The sequence below is a fragment of the Nuphar pumila genome, chromosome 8, assembly GCF_984573655.1.
Source record: "Nuphar pumila chromosome 8, dmNupPumi1.hap1.1, whole genome shotgun sequence".
NCBI classification, from domain to species: Eukaryota; Viridiplantae; Streptophyta; class Magnoliopsida; order Nymphaeales; family Nymphaeaceae; genus Nuphar; species Nuphar pumila.
In genome coordinates, this window is record NC_143256.1 from 119,558,864 (window position 1) to 119,577,966 (window position 19,103).

Here is a 19,103-nt window from a genome sequence, read left to right on the forward strand (position 1 = left end):
GAGAGTCAAGTTGAGAGATAAGACTGGAGCCACAAGTCTATAGGGATGGTTTTCACTGTAATTGATACCTCAAAAGAATTGAACTTTGGTTGGCAACTTTTTTAGCATGGTCATGTGGTAGACTTCAACAATTTTGAATAAGACCCATCACTGTGGCATAGATTATGATGAGCAACGCTATTTTTCAGTACTAATTGCGTGTCAAACTCGAGTCGCATGGGGTTGTACCATATCTTTGTGGCATAGCTTCCAAAACACTAAGCTGTCAAACCCTAAATGTCATGTTACTCATATTGTCGACAATATACATGCTCATAATTAGAGGTCTCAACAGTCAGGTTTAACCTAGACTGACCCGAACCAAAACCTATAAGGTCAGCGTTTGGTGATAAAAGGAGGTCCAGCCAAGAATTCAGGACAGACTCAGAGGGTACAATTCGTATATGGAGCCAGGTGTGGTTTATTAAGTTTCGTATCAGACACAGCTATACAAATTAAGATCCAAAGTTTTTCAATGTAAATAATTAAAAAGAAACATTATTTTATAAGGTTTGGACCGAGTCAGGTTTATGTAATCCTTATAAGATCCAGGTATGGTTTTTCCTACTGGTTGGTCAAGAGTCCAGGTCTGGCGTCAGAACCTCAGAATCAGATCCGGATCCAATCCAAACCCACCAGGTCGAATGAAGGCCTGACCCATTGTTAACTCTAAATTGCTCATACATATGAGGCCGTTCATAGTTCTTTCATACATGCATGCATCACACCAAAGCTTGAGACCAATGCATGTCTAACCCAGCATGACTCTCTATATGGAGAGCTAGGCCTACTTCTTAGATCCAAAACCCACCGAACTAAATCCCAACAAACGGCCCTGCTAATGTTAGATGATTTGAATCAGGACATTGGGCAAAGCTAGGATAAATGGGCATGTAAAAATGCATCTTTTGAACCTTTATGGAACACACGGCTCATATTGTAAAGCAACACATCGAAGGCAGACCCCCTTTTACTGTGGAAACAAAACTCCAATGGAGCATGGTCAGAGATTATTTCCATACCCAGAGCACTACCAGCAAATCTCAAAAGCAGACAAAAACAATAGAACTGCAACAGGAGGGAACAACTTAACCAGAAAAATGATATAAACCAGCACAAAAAATTAAACGACGATCTAAGAAGCGAACCAAACGCGATCTAAGAAGCGAGGAGAAGTGAAAAAAGAGAAAAATAAAAATAAAAACACAAAAAATGAGAAGCGAGCTTCCCATTTAAGGGAAGCACGCTTCTCAATTTTTTTTGGCGCTTCCCAACATGTTTCGAAAGCACTACATTTCGCGCTTTTGAAACGTGCTTCCCCATGTCCTATAGCGCTTTCGGTAACCCTTCCATCAACATTGATGTTTTGTACACATGCAGCATGCAACAATGCCATGAGAAACCAAGAAAGAGAAACAGAACAATGAGAAACAATCACATTTCTAGAAAATATGAATGTCACTTTGGGTAACCCAGAGAAAAGACTAGTTGAATCCATTTCTTCTCTTTATTGTTAAATTTCATTTCTTTGCTTTAGCAAATCTGAGGCACCGATACTTCTCTCCACTAACTGTGATCTCCAGAGCACCATCCTGGTTATCTTGATTTGATGCTGTGCCCATTAAGACGCTCTTCTCCTTTTCCAAGTTTTCTCGTTCCAGCTTCAACCTTGCCTCTTGACGAGCAATCTCTGCCTGCAAAAGTTGAAATAAAATTTAAATTGAGAAGTCACAATTTAAGCTCACAAAGAAAAGCATTTCCATACAACATGATGTAAGTTATACGTGATAAGCTTGTCTATAATCAACTCAAATACAATGACTGATGTAATTGTTTGAGAACCATCCTGCAGGAAATTTTGATGGCAGTTTTTACAGATCAGTATGTACAAGACAAACCTTAGCAAAAATAAGTAGCAATTTACAGTTAATTAGTAACATTTCAACATGGAACTTGATTGTTTATTTAAGCCCTGAAAACAAACCTTGAAGTTTAAAATTGGATTATGTTTTCAAGGTCTTGATGGAAAAATTACCATCAAGCAGTAGCCATCTTTCTGATTCGAGTCAAATCTTCTATATTCACAGGGTAAATATATGTCTATTTATGCTTTATTAAATTGTTTCTCTGTTTAAAAAGGCTAGAAGGTATTATACATCATACACAACATAAATAATCGGTGAAAACACTGAAAAGTGATAAAAAAAAGTGGTGGGTTGAAAAAATGATGCAGTTATATGCAATAAATACCAAAAATAAACATTGCAGCTATGTCACAAAGACACAGACATGCTATGGGACATGACAAAGACATTATAATGTCATATGATTACGTACATTAAAAATTTTATCTAAAGTAATAAAGCATGAATAGCATCTTAAGTTGCAGATTCTTGAACAACAATTCTAAATCAGTATGATTAAAAACGTTTAGGGCCTGTTCAGATGCTATTTTTGAAAAAAATGTTTTTTGAAATATTTATTTTGAAAATCAAATTTACTAGAAGTTCATCTCTTAAAACCTCATTTTAAGGTTCCAATAAAAACCAATGTTTGGTTGCCCAAAATGAACTTTTCAGTTTTAAGAGAGAGAGAGAGCTTCCCATGCACCCACATGCACAACTCTCAGCAGTACAGTAATTCAACTGTGGCAGTAATTATCTAGCAAAGTACAATGGCATAATTCAACACTTAAAAGGTGCCCAATGAATACAACTAAGTGCATGAGAGATTCCAGCGTATCATGGCACATGAGAGATTCCAATATATCTGAAACAATTAACAGGGCTCGTGATGCGTATGCACAGGGATCGGAATCCCCTCAGATTTGATCTCTGACCATCCACAAGCTGTTTCCACCTGAATCCATTCCCAAACAGTTAGCCTAGTACCTCGGCTAGATAAAGTCATTCATATATATATATATATATATATGGTTAATATTTGGTACAATTGATATTTTGGGATGCTTGTCAAAGAAACTCATCCAAACCAATGTTTTGGGAAAAAATCATGCCCAAAATGCTGTTTTGAGCATCTCTGTTATCTAAAGAGCCAAATTGTGGTGGTATTTTCTCGTTTTTGTGGCCGACAGCCCATTGGTGTCCATGAAAGAAAATCAAAGGCTCTTAGAACCCATATCTGCAGTTGAGGCATATTTTGTTGGTTTCGAAGCTAGTGGAGATAAAGCACCGGATCCTAATCTATGTCACACGGATTCGGCTAACCAGGTGCCGCACCCGCGTCGACGCGATGCGGGTGCGCGTGAGGGTGCGGCACCTGGTGCGGTCAACCCGATATGTAAAACAAAAAAGAAAACCCCATCGAGGGAGGCTCGCCTGAAGAAGAAGAAGACAATGAGGAAAGAGAGAGGCGAGAGGGAGCTCACCTGAAAGGGGGTCGGAGGTCGCATCGCTGGCACAAGAAGGACCGGCGTCGGGTGGCCGGAAATCCAAGGTTCGCCGGACATGGGGTTCGCCGGACGTGGGGCTTGCCGGCGTCAGGTGGCCAGAAAACGAACAGGAGAGAGGGAGCCTGCGGCGGGTGGAGAAGGCGAGCGATGAGAGAGAGTGAGCAGCGTGGGGAGGGTAGAAACCCTACTCTGAGTGCTTATTTAAAGCACGCAGTGTATGTTTTACCGGGTTTGGATCCCAATCGGATCCGAATCCGACCCAAGTCTGATTTTTTATTTTTATTTTTTGCCGCACCCCCGCACCCATGTTTTTTTAAAGTGCCGCATTCCCGCACCCGCACTCATGTGACATAGGTCCTAATGATTTTCCTGCCAATTTCTACCAACATTTTTGGGATATAGTTGGGCAAGACATAACTAAGGTTGTTCAGGTGTTATGTCACATGGGTGCGGGTGCAGGGGTGCGGCATTTTAAAAAAATTTGGGTGCGAGGGTGCGGCAAATATATATATATATATATATATATATATATATATATATATATATATATATATATATATATATATATATATAAAGTTCAAAAGTTGGACATAAATGACCCTGGGTGTGGTCAACGCACCCAGGGTCAAGTTGACCGCACCTGCGTCGCGTCGCATCAATGCGGGTGCGGCACCCAGTTGGGAGAGTCCCTCAGGTGTTTTTCCAAAAGCAAGATCTATCCTAAGATCAATTCTACTCATTTAGTTTTGATCCCTAAAGTAACTAATGCTCATTGTCTACTGATTTCTGACCTATCTCCCTTGGTAATTTTTTTTACAAAATCATTTCCAAGGTTATTGTCAATAGGATGAGATCTATACCAGTGTTGTTAGAGGTGAACGCTTCAGAGGCGAAGCGCAAGCTCAAGGAACAGAGGCGTTGTAGGGAGGCGTTTGCAAGCTCGAAGCGTACGCTTCGCATGGGTGAAGTGCACGCCTCGCGTTGAGGCGCGCTTCGCTTCTAAGGCGTACGCATCATGTTCACCAACCAGAAAGGAACCTCGCCATCGATGATGTTGCTCTGAAGGTCGAGGACTTGCAGCGAGCTTGCGACCCCACCGGCCGCATTGTTCTCGGGTGGAGCGATGTCGGTGAGCTTGTTAAACCCAAAATGCAGGATCTAAGCAGTGGCGGTGAGGAGCCGGAGGCGTTGAAGAAAAGTGAGGACGGGAGCACGCCGGAGAGGTTGTTGTGCGAGAGAGCGAGCACCTGAAGGTTTGGAAGTCGGCCAATCCCTACCGGAATCTCGCCGCTAAGGCCGTTGTCCCGAACGCTGAGGTGGCAAAGAAGGGAGCAGTTGGCAAGGGCTGCCGGAATGCTTCCTTGGAGTAGGTTTCCGTCAAGCCAGAGGTACTCCAGAGAAGCACTCTCTCCATAACTTAGCGAAATCTCCCCGATCAGCCGGTTGAACGAAAGGTTAAGCAGATGCAGCACGCAGGCAGACACATTGGCCGGAATCTCTCCGGAGAGCGAGTTAGACGAGAGATCGAGGAACCAGAGGCTTGCCAGAAGGCCTCCAGAGGGGATTCTCCCTGTCAAGAGGTTTTGGGCGACATTGAGGATCTGCAACTCAGTGAGGTTGAAGATTTCCGGCGGCAGCGTCCTGGAGAGGGCGTTGGATTGGAGGAATATGGCACGGAGGATGGAGCACCGGCCGATAGGGGGGGGAATGGTGTCGTTGAGGAGGTTGGACCGAAGGCCGAGCTGAGGGGAGAGGGGTCCCTGGAGGCGGAGGCGAGGGAGGCGGAGCTCGGTGATGCGGCCGGAGATGCAGACAACGCCCTCGCCAGTCGCAGGGCGCCAACGAAGAGGAGGCGTTCCAGTTGGAGAGCGCACCGAGGGGGTCCTGGAGGCCTCGAGGCTTACGCCTCGCTTCATAACAGGCTCAACGCCTCGCTTCGCCTCATTGCATTTAACAACCTTGATCTATACTATCTTGTGTTATTACCCATAACCAATGCGCCTTTCTCCAGAGCCAGAACATCCTCTCTTGGCTCATGAACTTATTGACTCTCTGTTAGAGTATCACATCCCATCGGTTTGTTTAAAAGTATATTTAACTCAAGTTTATGACCGTATAGATTGGAATTTTCTTGAAAAGGTTTTTTTCCTAGGTTTCTCTCCCTTGTGGGTTTCCTACATTATGACCGAGTCTGCCCTATCTTTTTCTATGCTTGTGAATGGGTCACTAGGAGATTGGTTTCATAGTTCTTGTGGGATTCTGCAAGATGATCCCATGTCACCATATTTTATCTTGGTGATTATGGAATGCTTAATGGGTAGGCTCCTTTTTGCTCATAGTGTTGGGTCCTTTTTGGTGCCTAAATTTCCCCATTGTCCTGATATCATCCCCTTGTTACTTTTTGCAGATGATGCCATTCTGATTCACTAGGGCTTATCACCAATCTCTTGTTTATCTAAAATCTATTCTTGGTGAGTTTGAGACTGTTGCAGGAATGAAAGTGAGTCATTCAAAGTCTATCGTTCTTCCTATTAATCTTAGTGAGGCAAAGTTGCAGGAGCTGAATTCCTCTTTAGGATGAACCATAAGGAGCATGCCTTTCAAGTTCCTTGGTTTGCCTATGTTTTCAGGATGGCTAACTAAAGAAGAGTGTCACAACATTGTTCTTCATGTTGATCAAAGACCTCATACTTGAGGACATCGGCAACATGGATGAGATAATACATACAATTGAATGTTGCCTAAAAAATACTAAATTTGTTTACAATCTTGCATGGGTTTTAAGCTTAATGAGAAAGTACATTGGTGGTGCTGAGTTGATTAATAATGTAATTATTAAATTTGCTACAAAATTTTTTACATAGCAAAGTCTAATAAAGAATAGAGTTGTACTAAAAAATATATTTTCATCAAATGAGTGGCATGCATATCCTCATGCAAAAAAAAAAACCAAAAAATTGTAGATATTGTATTTAGAAGTGAATTATGAGATTCATGCATGAAGTTGTTGAGAATAACTATACCTTTGGTGAATGTGTTTCGATTGGTTAACAGTCAAGACAAACCACCTATGGGTTATCTCTATGAGGTCATAGATAAGACAAAAGAGGTTATTATAGATAATTTGAAGAAGAAAAAATTGTACATACCTATATTGATCATAGGTGGACTGGGCAACTTATATCAACATTTTAATTTTAAAGCATATTATTTAAATCATGCATTTGTTAGAACTTGAGTTCTGACCTGTGCTAATCTGCAATGAGGAGAAAATAAGAAGAAAAGGTAACAGAAGAAGAAAACACCGAAGTAGAGGAAGGAGACGCAGAGAGGCTTTGAGCTGCAAAGGTTCACGCTTTCATCAATCGTGCGTGACCTGATGATACATCATATTTATCTATTAGGTTACAAGTAATTTGATCATGGACCTATCTGTCCAAAAACAAAACATAAAATTACACATGTGTCCCAATAAACACGTCAATCACGCAAATCTTAGTTCGGGTCTGGATCAGACCCAAACTGAATTCATGACACTTAATAGCCTCCCTCAAGTTGTGCATGGTCTTGTACCATGGACAACTTGTTCTTCAAGAACCAGAATCTGCTTTTCGTTAAACCCTTTGTAAATAAATCTGCTACCTGGTCTTCCGTAGGGATGAAATGAGGCTCAATCTCTTTATCTTCAACCTTCTGTCGAATGAACTGTTGATCTATCTCAAATATGTTTTGTCTTACTGTGGAAAATAGGATTAAAAGATATTTTGATGGCACTTTGGTTATCACACAATAAGATAGATTTTGAGATCTGTTCCTCTAATTCATTCAACAAATGCCTTGTCCAAGTAGTTTCAGCAGTTGCAGCAGCCATTGATCGGTATTCAGCTTCAGTACTTGATCTAGCTATTGCTTTTTGTTTTCTACTGCTCCAGGACACTAAGTTTTTTCCAAGAAAGATGCAATGCCCGGAAACTGACCTCCTTTCATCAGGATCTCCTGCCCAGTCCGCATCACTGTAGATCGTTACATCATGCATGCCTCCTCATTTTCAACTTTTCTTATATACCAACCCATCTCCAATGGTACCTTTTAAATACCTCAACACACGTTTGACTGCATCCATGTGTCCTGTTCGCGGCTCATGCATGAACTGTGATACTTGATTGACAGAATAAACAATGTCAGGACGAGTAAAGGTAAGATATTGAAGCATACCAACTACACTTCGATATCTTGTAGGATCTCGGTACAAATCTCCATCCCGTGAACTAAGCTTTTGATGTAAGACACTCGGTGTAGACAAAGGTTTGCAATCTTGCATACCGAATTTATTCAATAAATCTAGTGTGTATTTATGTTGTGTCAGTGTCAGGCAACCCTCCTCCCTATCTACCTCGACTCCAAGGAAATAACGCAAATCTCCCAAGTCTTTCATCTTAAACCTTTAACTTAAGAGTCTCTTTATTTCTTCAATGTGGCTCATCGAGTTCCATGTGACAATAATGTCATCAACATATATCAACAAACGGGTGGTGATGCCTTTACCCTTGAATATAAACAATGAGTGATCCAAGAGAGATCGGTAAAACCCATGTTTTTGTATTTCTAAAGAGAAACTTTCAAACCACGAGCGTGAGGCCTGCTTTAAACCATATATGGCTCTTTTTAATCTGCATACATGTGTGCTTGGGTCTCCCTCAGCATATACTGGAGGTTGTTCCATGTAAACTTCTTACTTCAAGTCTCCATAAAGGAATGCATTTTTGACATCTAACTGACTCAATGTTCATTCAAGTTTGAATGTTAAAGACAATATAATTTTATTGTCCCCATTTTAACCACAGGACTAAAGGTTTCACCATAATCCTGGCCATATTCTTGTGTAAACCCCTTTGCAACAAGTCTTGCTTTGTATCGTTCTATAGTGTCATCGGGTTTGTGCTTAATTTTATAAACCCACTTGGAATCCACAACATTTTTGTTAAGAAGTCTGGAAACAATTTTCCACGTTTGACATTCATGAAGAGCTTTCACTTCTTCATTCATGGCCTTAATCCATTTGTTTGATTTCATGGCTTGATGAAACCCCACGGGTTCATCATGTTTATCAACCTGAGATAAAAAGAGTTGAAGATCCATAGAAAAATTGTTGTAACTGACCCACCTGTCAATAGGATGTCTGATTCTATTTGAACTCCTCAAGTTTCTAGCAGGCACATAAGTGTCTGGTTCAAGGTGAGACACAGGAGGAGCATCTTTTTTTCTTCACACATACACATACCCTTTGAATTTATCAATTTGATGAGATTGTGGGGTTGTCCCTCCTTTAGCATATGAAGCTCCACCGACCTGATCACTAGAATGAGGTAAGCATGCTTGACCTAAGTCAATGTCATTTTGGTCAGCCGACTGTGTTTCCTGAGTACACTGAGATGAGCAATCACCATAAACACTTGCAAATAATTATGCATTCATCTATGGATGATAAACTTTTTCTCGGAGAATTCTTTGACAGGTATTAAAAGATGCATTTCCAAAATTATTCTCATCAAGCACAACATTCCTGGAGGTTTTAACACGTTTAGTCATAGGATCATAACACTGATACCCTTTATAATCATTAGCATATCCCACGAATCTACACTTGGAAGCCTTTTGTTGAAATTCATTTATGAGAGAATCATCAATATGAACATAGCAAGTGCATCTAAATACACGCAGAGCATCATAATCAGGCTGAATGCCGAAAAGAGAAAAATATGGTGTACTACTTTGTAAAACTGTCATGGGCAGACGATTTATAATATAGACTGCAGAATGAAATGCCTCTATCCAAAAACTAATGGGAAGATTGCTATCATGCATCATGCTCATGGCCGTTTCAACAATATGCCTATACTTTCTCTAAGCAATCCCATTTTGTTGTGGCGTATGTGGACAAGACACTCTACGCTTTATTCCATTACTTTGGAGAAAATCAATAAAATCCTTTTATGTATACTCACCACCTCCATCACAGTGAAAATGCAGAATATTGGTAGAGAAATGGTTTTGAACAAAGGCATGAAAGTTACGAAATATGTGAAAAGTTTCAGACTTATGCTTCATAAAGAATATCCAAGTATAACGTGAATAACTGTCAATAAAGATAAAATGATATTTGCTGCCAGAAGAAGAACAGACGGGTGCAGGACCCCAAACATCAGAATAAACAATTTCAAAAGGTTTTGAAGCTCTTTTATTTATAGAATCAAAAGGAAGAACATGACTCTTACGCAATTGACAACTGGAGCACTTTTTATTATTTTTCTCAAGAGTTAAACTTGATTTAGGAATTAATTTACTTGATACAAGTTTCTCAAGAAAATAATAACTGCAGTGACCAAAACGATTATGCCAAAGACTTGGCTTATTACATTTAGAAAGGCTAAAAACAGACTCGGGACCTGACACAGATAATTCAGACTGAAAAGACTTAGACTTCAATAAGGGCTTCAAGACGGAACTTGTATGCGCAAATGGATCTTCCTTGAAGATGTACATATTTCATTTTTGCTTCCCTTCAGCGAATGTCTCCCTCGTTTGAAGATCCTTGACATACACAGAAGATGGAGTGAATTCAACATAAGAATGTGTATCATCAACAAGTTTAGACACAGAAATAATGTTCTTTTTTATGTTAGGAGCATGAATGACATTTGATAAATTGAGAGATGATGTGGACAAAGGAATGATTGCATCACCAATATGAGAAATACGATGGTGAGATTCATCTCCAGTAATAATACTATTTTTACCAAAATAAGGAACTGAGCTCGAGAGCTTCCAACATCCCCCGTAACATGGGTCGCTACTCCTGAATCAACATATCATAATCCTTGATCATTCTGCTTCAAATGCAACCCGGACAATGCTGCCAACAAAAGTTGTTTTACCTCCCCATTAGTTTTGGTAACATTATCTTCCTTCTTGCTTTTAGTGTTTTGCAATTTTCCTTTATTTTGAGGATTAAACCAACAATTTGCTTTAATATGTCCCTTTTTGTTGCACAGGTAACATGTCGGGACAGTTCTTTGATTTTGGTTCTTGGCATTGGAGTTGAACAGCATATTGGGTGTGGGAAGCAAACCTGGACCTGCAAATCTACCATGACCTCTTCCTCCTCCGAAGCTATTTCCTCCACGAAGGAGAACCCAGTAGCTAAAACAACTTGGGAATCAAATTGAGCACCAGAATCTTCAGCAATGCCTTTCAACAACATTTCGTATTGAAAAAGTTTTGCCCGAAGGTCCTCAAACGTGGGAAGCATGGGCAAGAACAACAATGATGTCACCAATACATGAAAATTTGGGCCCAAACCATTCAATGTTCGTTGTACTTTATCCTTGTCTGACACTTCACATCCAATAATGGCAAGTTGATCCGTAATGGTCTTCACCTTATTCAAATAGTCCATAATAGATAGGTTGCCTTTCTTGAGAAGCTGAAATTCACGCTTGAGAAACAAAACTCTGGCTTCAAATATCTGAGAATATGTTTGTGTCAACTGGTTCCACAATTCCATCGATGTGCAATCATCGGGAATAGCAACTAGTACTTCCTGAGACAAGGTAGATGTAATATAGGCAATTAACGCATGGTCTTTTCTCATCCAAGAGACATAATCCGAGCTTCGAACAAGCTTAGTAGATGCAACACCTAGCGCGTTTGTTTCCTCCTTTGCGATGAACTCTGATGGGGCTGGAATTGATCCATCTAGATGACCAAAGATATCTTGGCTCCTGATAAAAGGAACTATTTGTCTCTTCCAGGTCAAGAAATTGGAATTATTTAATTTCTCATAGACAAGTTGATTAAGGAAGTTTGATGACAAACCAGACTGGGTTCAAGAAGGATCCATGATTATGAGATACTTGAATATAAGGTGGAAAATACTCTAAGAAAGGAACAGTCCAAAAGTGAATTGGTTGTAACAGATTTTGGATTTGTTGTTCCTTTTTTTTTTTGAACGGATGTCAGATCACGTGAAAATTCAAATGATCAATTCAATATTCATGAATCAAGTCACCTGAACATGTCGTGTTCGATTAGCATTAATCGGCAAAAGAAAAACCGTTATACCAAAATCACGATAAAAGGTGTTTTCAGACTGATTAAGAGTCAGTTTTGGGATGAGAGAACAAGGAAACAGAATCTAGAATAAAAAATCAGAGTTTTTCTTGGAATATGATAACAATTCCATAAGGTGGGTCACGATTCAAGAAATCAAGATGAGAGAAGATGGGTCACGATTCAAGAAGGTAATGATTCAAGAAAGTGACTCAAGATGGAAATACGATAGATTTTAGAAGCCCGTGAACAGACTTTTAAGAAAAAAAAGACATGTTTCAATCTTTCATATGAAAACACAAAAACTCTTTCAAGAGGACATGGCGGCAAGAAGAAGAGATCGTATTTTTTTTTTTAGAAAATACGATAACATAGAAGAAATAGTGAGGGAAGGATATTTTCCTGACTGAAATCAAAAGATCTCTTTGTTTATACCTTTTTGGAAGCAATACTGAGCCCTAGACCCAACCCTGCTCTGATACCATGTTAGAACTTGAGTTTTGACCTGTGTTGATCTGCAATGAGGAGAAAATAAGAAGAAAAGGTAACAGAAGAAGAAAACGCTGAAGTAGAGGAAGGAGACGCAGAGAGGCTTTGGGCTGCAAAGGTTCACACTTTCATCACTCGTGCGTGACCTGATGATACATCATATTTATCTATTAGGTTACAAGTAATTTGATCATGGATATATCTGTCCTACAACAAAACATAAAATTACACACGTGTCCCAGTAAACACGTCAATCAAGCAAATCTTAGTTCGGGTCTGGATCAGACCCAAACTAAATGCATGACACTTAATAGCATTTAGATACTCTCCTATATTTAAAATGGATAGGAAAGTCAACAAAGACTTGGATTTCATCGAAAGGTTTAACCCATGGTTGCCAGTTGAGGAAGCGGGAGCGGGAAGCGATACGGGAAGCGGGAGCGGGAAGCGAGGCACTTTCAAAATTTTAGGAAGCGGGGAAGCGTGGGACCACTTAGGAGCGATTCGGGAAGCGTCTCGGAAGCGACCTAGGAAACGTCTCGGAAGCGACCTAGGAAGCGTCTCGGAAGCGAGGGGGAAGCGAAAAAAATAAAAATAAAAAATAAAAAATACAAAAAATTTGAAAAAACAGGGGAAGCGAGGGGGAAGCGATGGGGAAGCGTGGGGGAAGCGCGCTTCCCATTAAAGGGAAGCGCGTCCCCCATTAAAGGGAAACGCGTCCCCCATTAAAGGGAAGCGCGCTTCCCAAAAAAGGGGGACGCTTCCCCCCACGCTTCGAAAGCGCGACGTTTCGCGCTTCCGAAGCGCGCTTCCCCTTTTAGCTAGGCGCTTCCGGTAACTCTGGTTTAACCTAAGTATAGCATTCAAAATCAAATTCATAAGGAAATGAAAACTAATGATAATGTATTATATGATATAGGGAGACCTACAACAGTTCGAAACCGTGCCTCGATGCGTCCAGCTAATTTATTTTGTATATTTCAATTTTAATTTTATATTGTTATTTAGTTATAATGTTTTGTATGATTATATTTGTTATTGTCTTATTGATTTTCCATTTTTTTTTCTTTGTTTCAAGACATATAGTGAGTCAGGTTTAGAAGTCATGTTTCAAATTTAAGAGCTTTTGTCATCCGCATTATTAGCCAAATGTATAGTGCAAGTGGATGTGAGAGAAACTAGAGTGCCCTTGAGCAAATCCATATACAACAACAACAACAACAACAACTATGCCTTCATCCCAAAACAATTGGGGTCAGCGATATGAACCAAAAAGAAATTCATTTTGGGTCTTCCACATGAATCCTTTTCCTCCAATCATTTCTATCCAACGCCATGTCCTCGGTGAGGTTCAAAGCATTCATATCCTTTCCTATCATCTCCATCCAAGTCTTCCTAGGCCTACCCCGACCTCTTTTAACTAATATATTTTCCCATTTCTCCAACCTTCTAACTGGAGCATCATTAGGCCTTCGCCGAATATGTCCAAACCACCGTAAACGATTCTCTCGCATCTTATTTTCAATGGGTGCAACACCTACCTTCTTACGTATTTCTTCGTTCCGAATCTTATCTTTTATTGTATTTCCACACATCCATCTAAGCATCCGCATCTCAGCTACACTCATTTTTTGAGTGTAAAAGAGCAAATCCATATAAAAAGAAGAAATTGATTGGAGCACAAAAGACTCCATGACCTTGTCTATGTTCGCTATAACTTACGACTGAGGAAGAGGCATATAAAATTATAAAGTTTATTTATCATTTTTATGTATTTATTTAAAGTTTTTTTTATATCATTCAAAACCCAACTAACTTTAATTTTTTTATATCACCTTTTTAAGCAAATCGAAAAGTTGTCATCAAGAAGGCACAAAGAGCAATTTGATCCCATCAGTTTGGAACATTTTAATGAATTGAATGCATGGGTTGAAGAAATAAAGACATTTTTAAATGAAAAGGATATTTAGTGGATTAACGTGAAAGGAGCACAGGAGGTAGATGATGAAGATTTTACGTATTTTGGAGATGATGTGGATGTCGAAGAAGGAAAAGAAGAAGAAGATAATGATGATGAAGATTATTATGATTATTGAGATTTTATATAATATATTTTAAAAAAACAGTTATTTAATACTTAATTATTCACAAACTTGGTTATTTTATTTTTTTATATAATATAAAGTCTTGTGACATGTTCTTAATTGCAAGATATTTAATATTTTGCATTGTTCTTGTGAGATATGCATGCAATATTATTTATAATTTTATATTAGTTTATGTTTGATGATGTCTTATGCAGCTCATAGAGGCATAAATGCTTCATATGTGATTGTATGGTTGTATTTTATACAATTCATCATTATTTCATATGACACGATTTTAAAAAAAATACTAATTTTTTTCTGTTTTTTATGAAATTTTTGAAAAAAAATTATTAAAAAATTATGATATTTTATTATACGATACGGTCTTAATTTGGGCCCGACCAATACGAATAACGATACGATACTTACAACCTTGGTTTTATTTGGTGTAATTCATTTGGGCACAAAAATCCTGAATTGATGAATTTTGCAATTCGAATTCTAAGTTTGATGTGTGGTGCATCGGGTTGTCAGAGAAATTGGAGTACATTCTCATTAATATGTGACTTTGTATTTTGTTTTTAAAATATAATTATATAAGTTCAATTATTTTATAATTGATTATCAATGATTTGGAATTATAGGTGCATTAAAAAACGAATAAATAGACTTGAACAAGAGAAAATGAATACACTGGATTTTGTCATATATAATATAAAGTTAACATATATAAATATGAAAAAGAGGGCTACCAAGGACCTTATATATTTAGATCATATAGACTCTGAAAATAAGTGGATTGTTGAGCAGAAAGATCCAGTATTGCCTAGCAATCCCAATTGGTTGGAGGATTCATGGTTGGACTTGAACTTCAACATAAACGTCATTGAGCATGTGCCTATTGAAGATGTCACTTCACATCATGATTCACAAAGTTGTTCTAAACAAGACGGGGTCATTAAGAGATCTAGGTAAAGTTATATTCATTTTACTTGCTATGAATGTAAATGTATTTTTTTAATTATATAGAATAAGTATTTAATATATGATTTTTTATTGAAAGAAAAAAAAAAGTGATTGAAGATGTGGAGGAAGAAAGCGCATATGAAGAGACTGATAATAAAGATGAAAGAGAGCTTGTTTATATGGATTCCTAAGATTATGGCATTGAAGGTTTGGATATTGATGATAAAACACAAGAGTTTGGACCCTAATTTATATCATAGGACTATATTTTTTGGGTCTATTTGAACTTGTGAATGTTGTAAACTTGTAATATTCTCATTTTTTGAAAATTTTGGACAAATATACTAACATTTGGTTGTTAATGCTAATATGCATTTTCTGATGATGACATGATATCGAGAAATTTGATTGTTAGTGATTTTCTTACTTAATTTTTAATTGAATGCTCATATTTTATTTCTTAGATACTTACATAAATCAAGTTGTTGCATTAATGCTACTTTTACATGTTAATCTCATATTTTTTGTTATTTCTTTGAGATTTTCTATTACTTATTGGTTGTTGTTTCATCAATAAATCATGTTTTTATTTATTTATATTTATATATATATATATTAAAGTTTTTTTTAAAGTTTTTAAAAAAATTTGAGGCTTACGCCTTGCTTCAGTTTTTGGTGGAGCGTTGTGCTATGCGTTAACATTGATTTATATCAGAGTTACCGGAAGCGCCTAGGTAAGTGGGGAAGTGCAGAACGCCGCGCTTCCGAAACGTGCGGGGAAGCGCGCTTCCCTTTTATGGGAAGTGTCCTTCCCTTTAATGGGAAACGCGCTTCCCATCACGCTTCCCCCATTTTTTAATTTTTTTTTAACTTTTTTTTTCGCTTCCTAGGTCGCTTCCGAGGCGATTCCCAATTCGCTCCTAAGTGGACCCACGCTTCCCGCTTCGTAAAATTTTGAAAGTACCTCGCTTCCCGCTCCCGCTTCCTCAACTGGCAACCATGATTTATATATTTCCAAAGAAGGACCATTGTTGGTACAATTCCATGGGCAGAAATTCGAGAAAAGAATATAAAGAGGGAATCAAAGATAAGCTCAACACAACCATTATCATGAATGTAAAAGTCCAATTTTAAAAAATTCCACTTGTCATTAACCAAGTTTAAATGGTGATTTTTATACTTTTCTCGATTCAGGAGGTGCAGAGCAATCACTAATTCGAGAAAAAATATTTATTGCAATTTCTACAAAGAAACAATATTTCTTCAGGTAATGGCGACAAAAAATGGTGCAATCGACAAAAAATGGTGCAATCAAATACAAAAGTTAAGTAGAGATAGTATTGTTCATATAGAAAATCTAGATTTGTAGTTATTATATCCCTTGGAATATAAGTATGAAAAAGTCAAATTTAGATTAGAACAACATTTCCTAGGGAAACTGCAACAAATAATAATGCAACACAACACCAGAACTCGAGTACAAATGGTATTGTAATTTTTTTTTCAGGAGAAAATAGAAACCATTTTATTAATAGGTGATGAGGTGACAAAGGGTCACAAGAGAGTTACACAGAACTATTGCTCTAACAATCCGACCCACTCCTAACACTCCAAATCCAATTAATGTCACCATCTGGCCACTTAGACAGGTACATGACTGAATCTCTCTTTTTATAAGAAAGATGTTATTGTAGTTAGATCTAAAATTAGTGCAAATTGCTCAGTTCACTAGTTCAGAGCATATTGAGGATGACATTTTTGTCATAAAGTGTGACAATGGTATCTTTAATCAGTGACAACACGGGAGGATGAGACCACGAAATTGAAATTAGAAAGCCAAAGAATTAGATATGCAAGTGAGATTTTATAGGATATGAACATCGGGTGGGAATATGAGGTGACTCAAAATTATAGATCAAATTTTTGCTTATGCAGGATCAGGGCACCGATAACGTTGAGGAAGAACATTTAGTTATAGAGAACCAAAAAACCCTTCAGGGGGCTCTTAGAAACATCTTACAGTTGCAATAACGTACATAATTCGGTGATTAATTAGGGGTAATTTGACCTTTTATGTCAGGGTGCCTCTTCAATCCATCTTAATCAGAAATCAGTTCAGCTATAAATCTCGGTGATGCCTTACAGCCCTAACGTTGTACTTTTTCTTCATGAACACACAATAGCCCGTTTCCAAGGCACCATAGCCTAGAGATCATCATTTACAGTTCTTGCTGCCCCTTTCTCATAAAGATATTGAGCGAGTGATTCAGGCCATAAAACATTATAGAAAAAAAATTATATCCAGATCCATCCCTCTCTCCGCAAGGCCTTTCCGTCCGGATAAGAAAAGAGATTGAAGCCTTCGGCACCTTCGCCATAGAAATCAAGAAGGTCACCGTTAGCGTTAGATACTCCAAAGAAACCAAATTCAAAAGCATTTTTGTTGGAATCCCTTGTCTACCATATATCATTTCTGATAATCAAGACACCCCAACTACAAAGAAACCAGTCTAGCACCCATAGAATCCGTTCAAAAGCATTTTTACCAAATCCCTCGTCTACCATGTATCTATTTCTGTTAATCAAAACACCCCAACTAGAAACGAAAAGAAAACGGAGCAGATGTCACACACCAACAAACGTTTTGCATCGAATTACCACCCGGAAAACAATTTTACCAAACACCCACACTGGAAAAGGATACCAATTCTTGTTAATCGTCGCCTCCGGCCACCCATGAATCAAGAGAGTCGCAAGAAGCAAACAAAAAAATGCTATTGACACATCAAGTCATCAATCCAGAAGCGTTTTCGAGGGACACCCACATCAAAAAACGACATGGAATTCCGGGGAATAGGGGGGATGATGGTGGTGGGTGATTACCTCTCGGCGAGAGAGCTCGGCCTTCCAGGCAGCCTCCCTCTCGGCAACCTCCCTCTCCCTCTCCTCGATGTAGCTCTGCATCTCCCTCTCCTTCATGATCCTGTCCTGTATGTCCGCGTCCAACGCCTCCTTCAGCTCCTTCACGAACTTGTCCACCACCGCCTTGATCCTCACCGACATCTCTCTCTATGAGACTCTCTCTCTCTCTCTCTCTCTCTCTCTCTCTCTCTCTCTCTCTCTCTCTCTCTCTCTCTGCTTAATGCCTTCTCATTCCCGCATGCACTTGCATTCATTTCATTCAGAGACCATCAGAGAGGGAGCTTGGATTTCTGAAGAGGCCATTTTCTTTTGCCTTGCTTGGTCTGGGTTGAGGAGGAAGAGGGAGCAAAGAGAAAGCAAAAGAGAGAGATTGTTGTTGCTTTGCAGGTATGCTTGAGCGAGAGTTACGGCAGCCGTCCAATTTATGCGGGTGGATCTCTGCTGGGTTTGTCCAAGTATTGAAACCAAATTAGTGAGCAGTGAGTAGGGCTGTCTACAGTGTCGGGTATCCAATCCATGAAGGTGTACCCGAAACAAGTTGCCGGATTCGGAATCGGGTTCAGTTTCAGTTAGATCTAAATAGGGTCCGTGGTCAAAGTTGTTAAAAGTCTCAAGGTGAAGCAAGGTGTAAATATAAAGGCATTGAAGTGCTAGATAAGAAAATATGCAACTATATAAGAAAATGAAAAGTAAGCAATTTTATCATCAATAACATGTGAGAACATATAACTTTTCACTTAAAAATGATCACATTCACACAAACAGATAAAATACATTCAAACGCAGAGGCATGAAAAAAAAAATCACCCTAAAAATATAACTAAAAGATTCAACTTGGTTTTAAAGTAAGATTAAGAACAAAACTAACATAACATATCTTAACTAATTAGAATAGTATCATGAGTTCTTAATGAAATCCCAATTTATAAGTAAGTTGAAAATATGCATGACAAAATTTTCAATCAATGCGTGAGAGGAATTAAAATAAAAAATTCAACTTTAATAGATTCAATGTCAATGCTTGAGTTGCATCTTCATCACTTCATTCAACACTAGAGTTGGGTAGTTTGGCATCATTT

General features: G+C 38.6%; 1 protein-coding gene across 1 annotated transcript; it reads right to left on the reverse strand.

Moving 5' to 3' along the window:
• Positions 1 to 1,124: 1,124 nt before the first annotated feature.
• On the reverse strand, positions 1,125 to 18,419 carry LOC149830415 (uncharacterized). The gene is made up of 2 exons (XM_090016503.1): positions 17,986 to 18,419; positions 1,125 to 1,733 (listed from the first exon to the last, which is right to left on the reverse strand). Exons 1-2 carry the CDS (start codon positions 18,163 to 18,165, stop codon positions 1,560 to 1,562), a joined length of 354 nt encoding a protein of 117 aa, XP_089872629.1. The 5' UTR covers positions 18,166 to 18,419; the 3' UTR covers positions 1,125 to 1,559.
• Between the last annotated feature and the right edge of the window lie 684 nt (positions 18,420 to 19,103).

Bases quoted from the DNA above. Each gene is read 5' to 3' on its own strand.
- LOC149830415 (XM_090016503.1), bottom strand. From the start codon at position 18,165: ATGTCGGTGAGGATCAAGGCGGTGGTGGACAAGTTCGTGAAGGAGCTG. The intron at 1,734-17,985 runs GTAATCACCCAC...CAACTTTTGCAG, and splicing joins CCGAGCTCTCTCGCCGAGAG to GCAGAGATTGCTCGTCAAGA.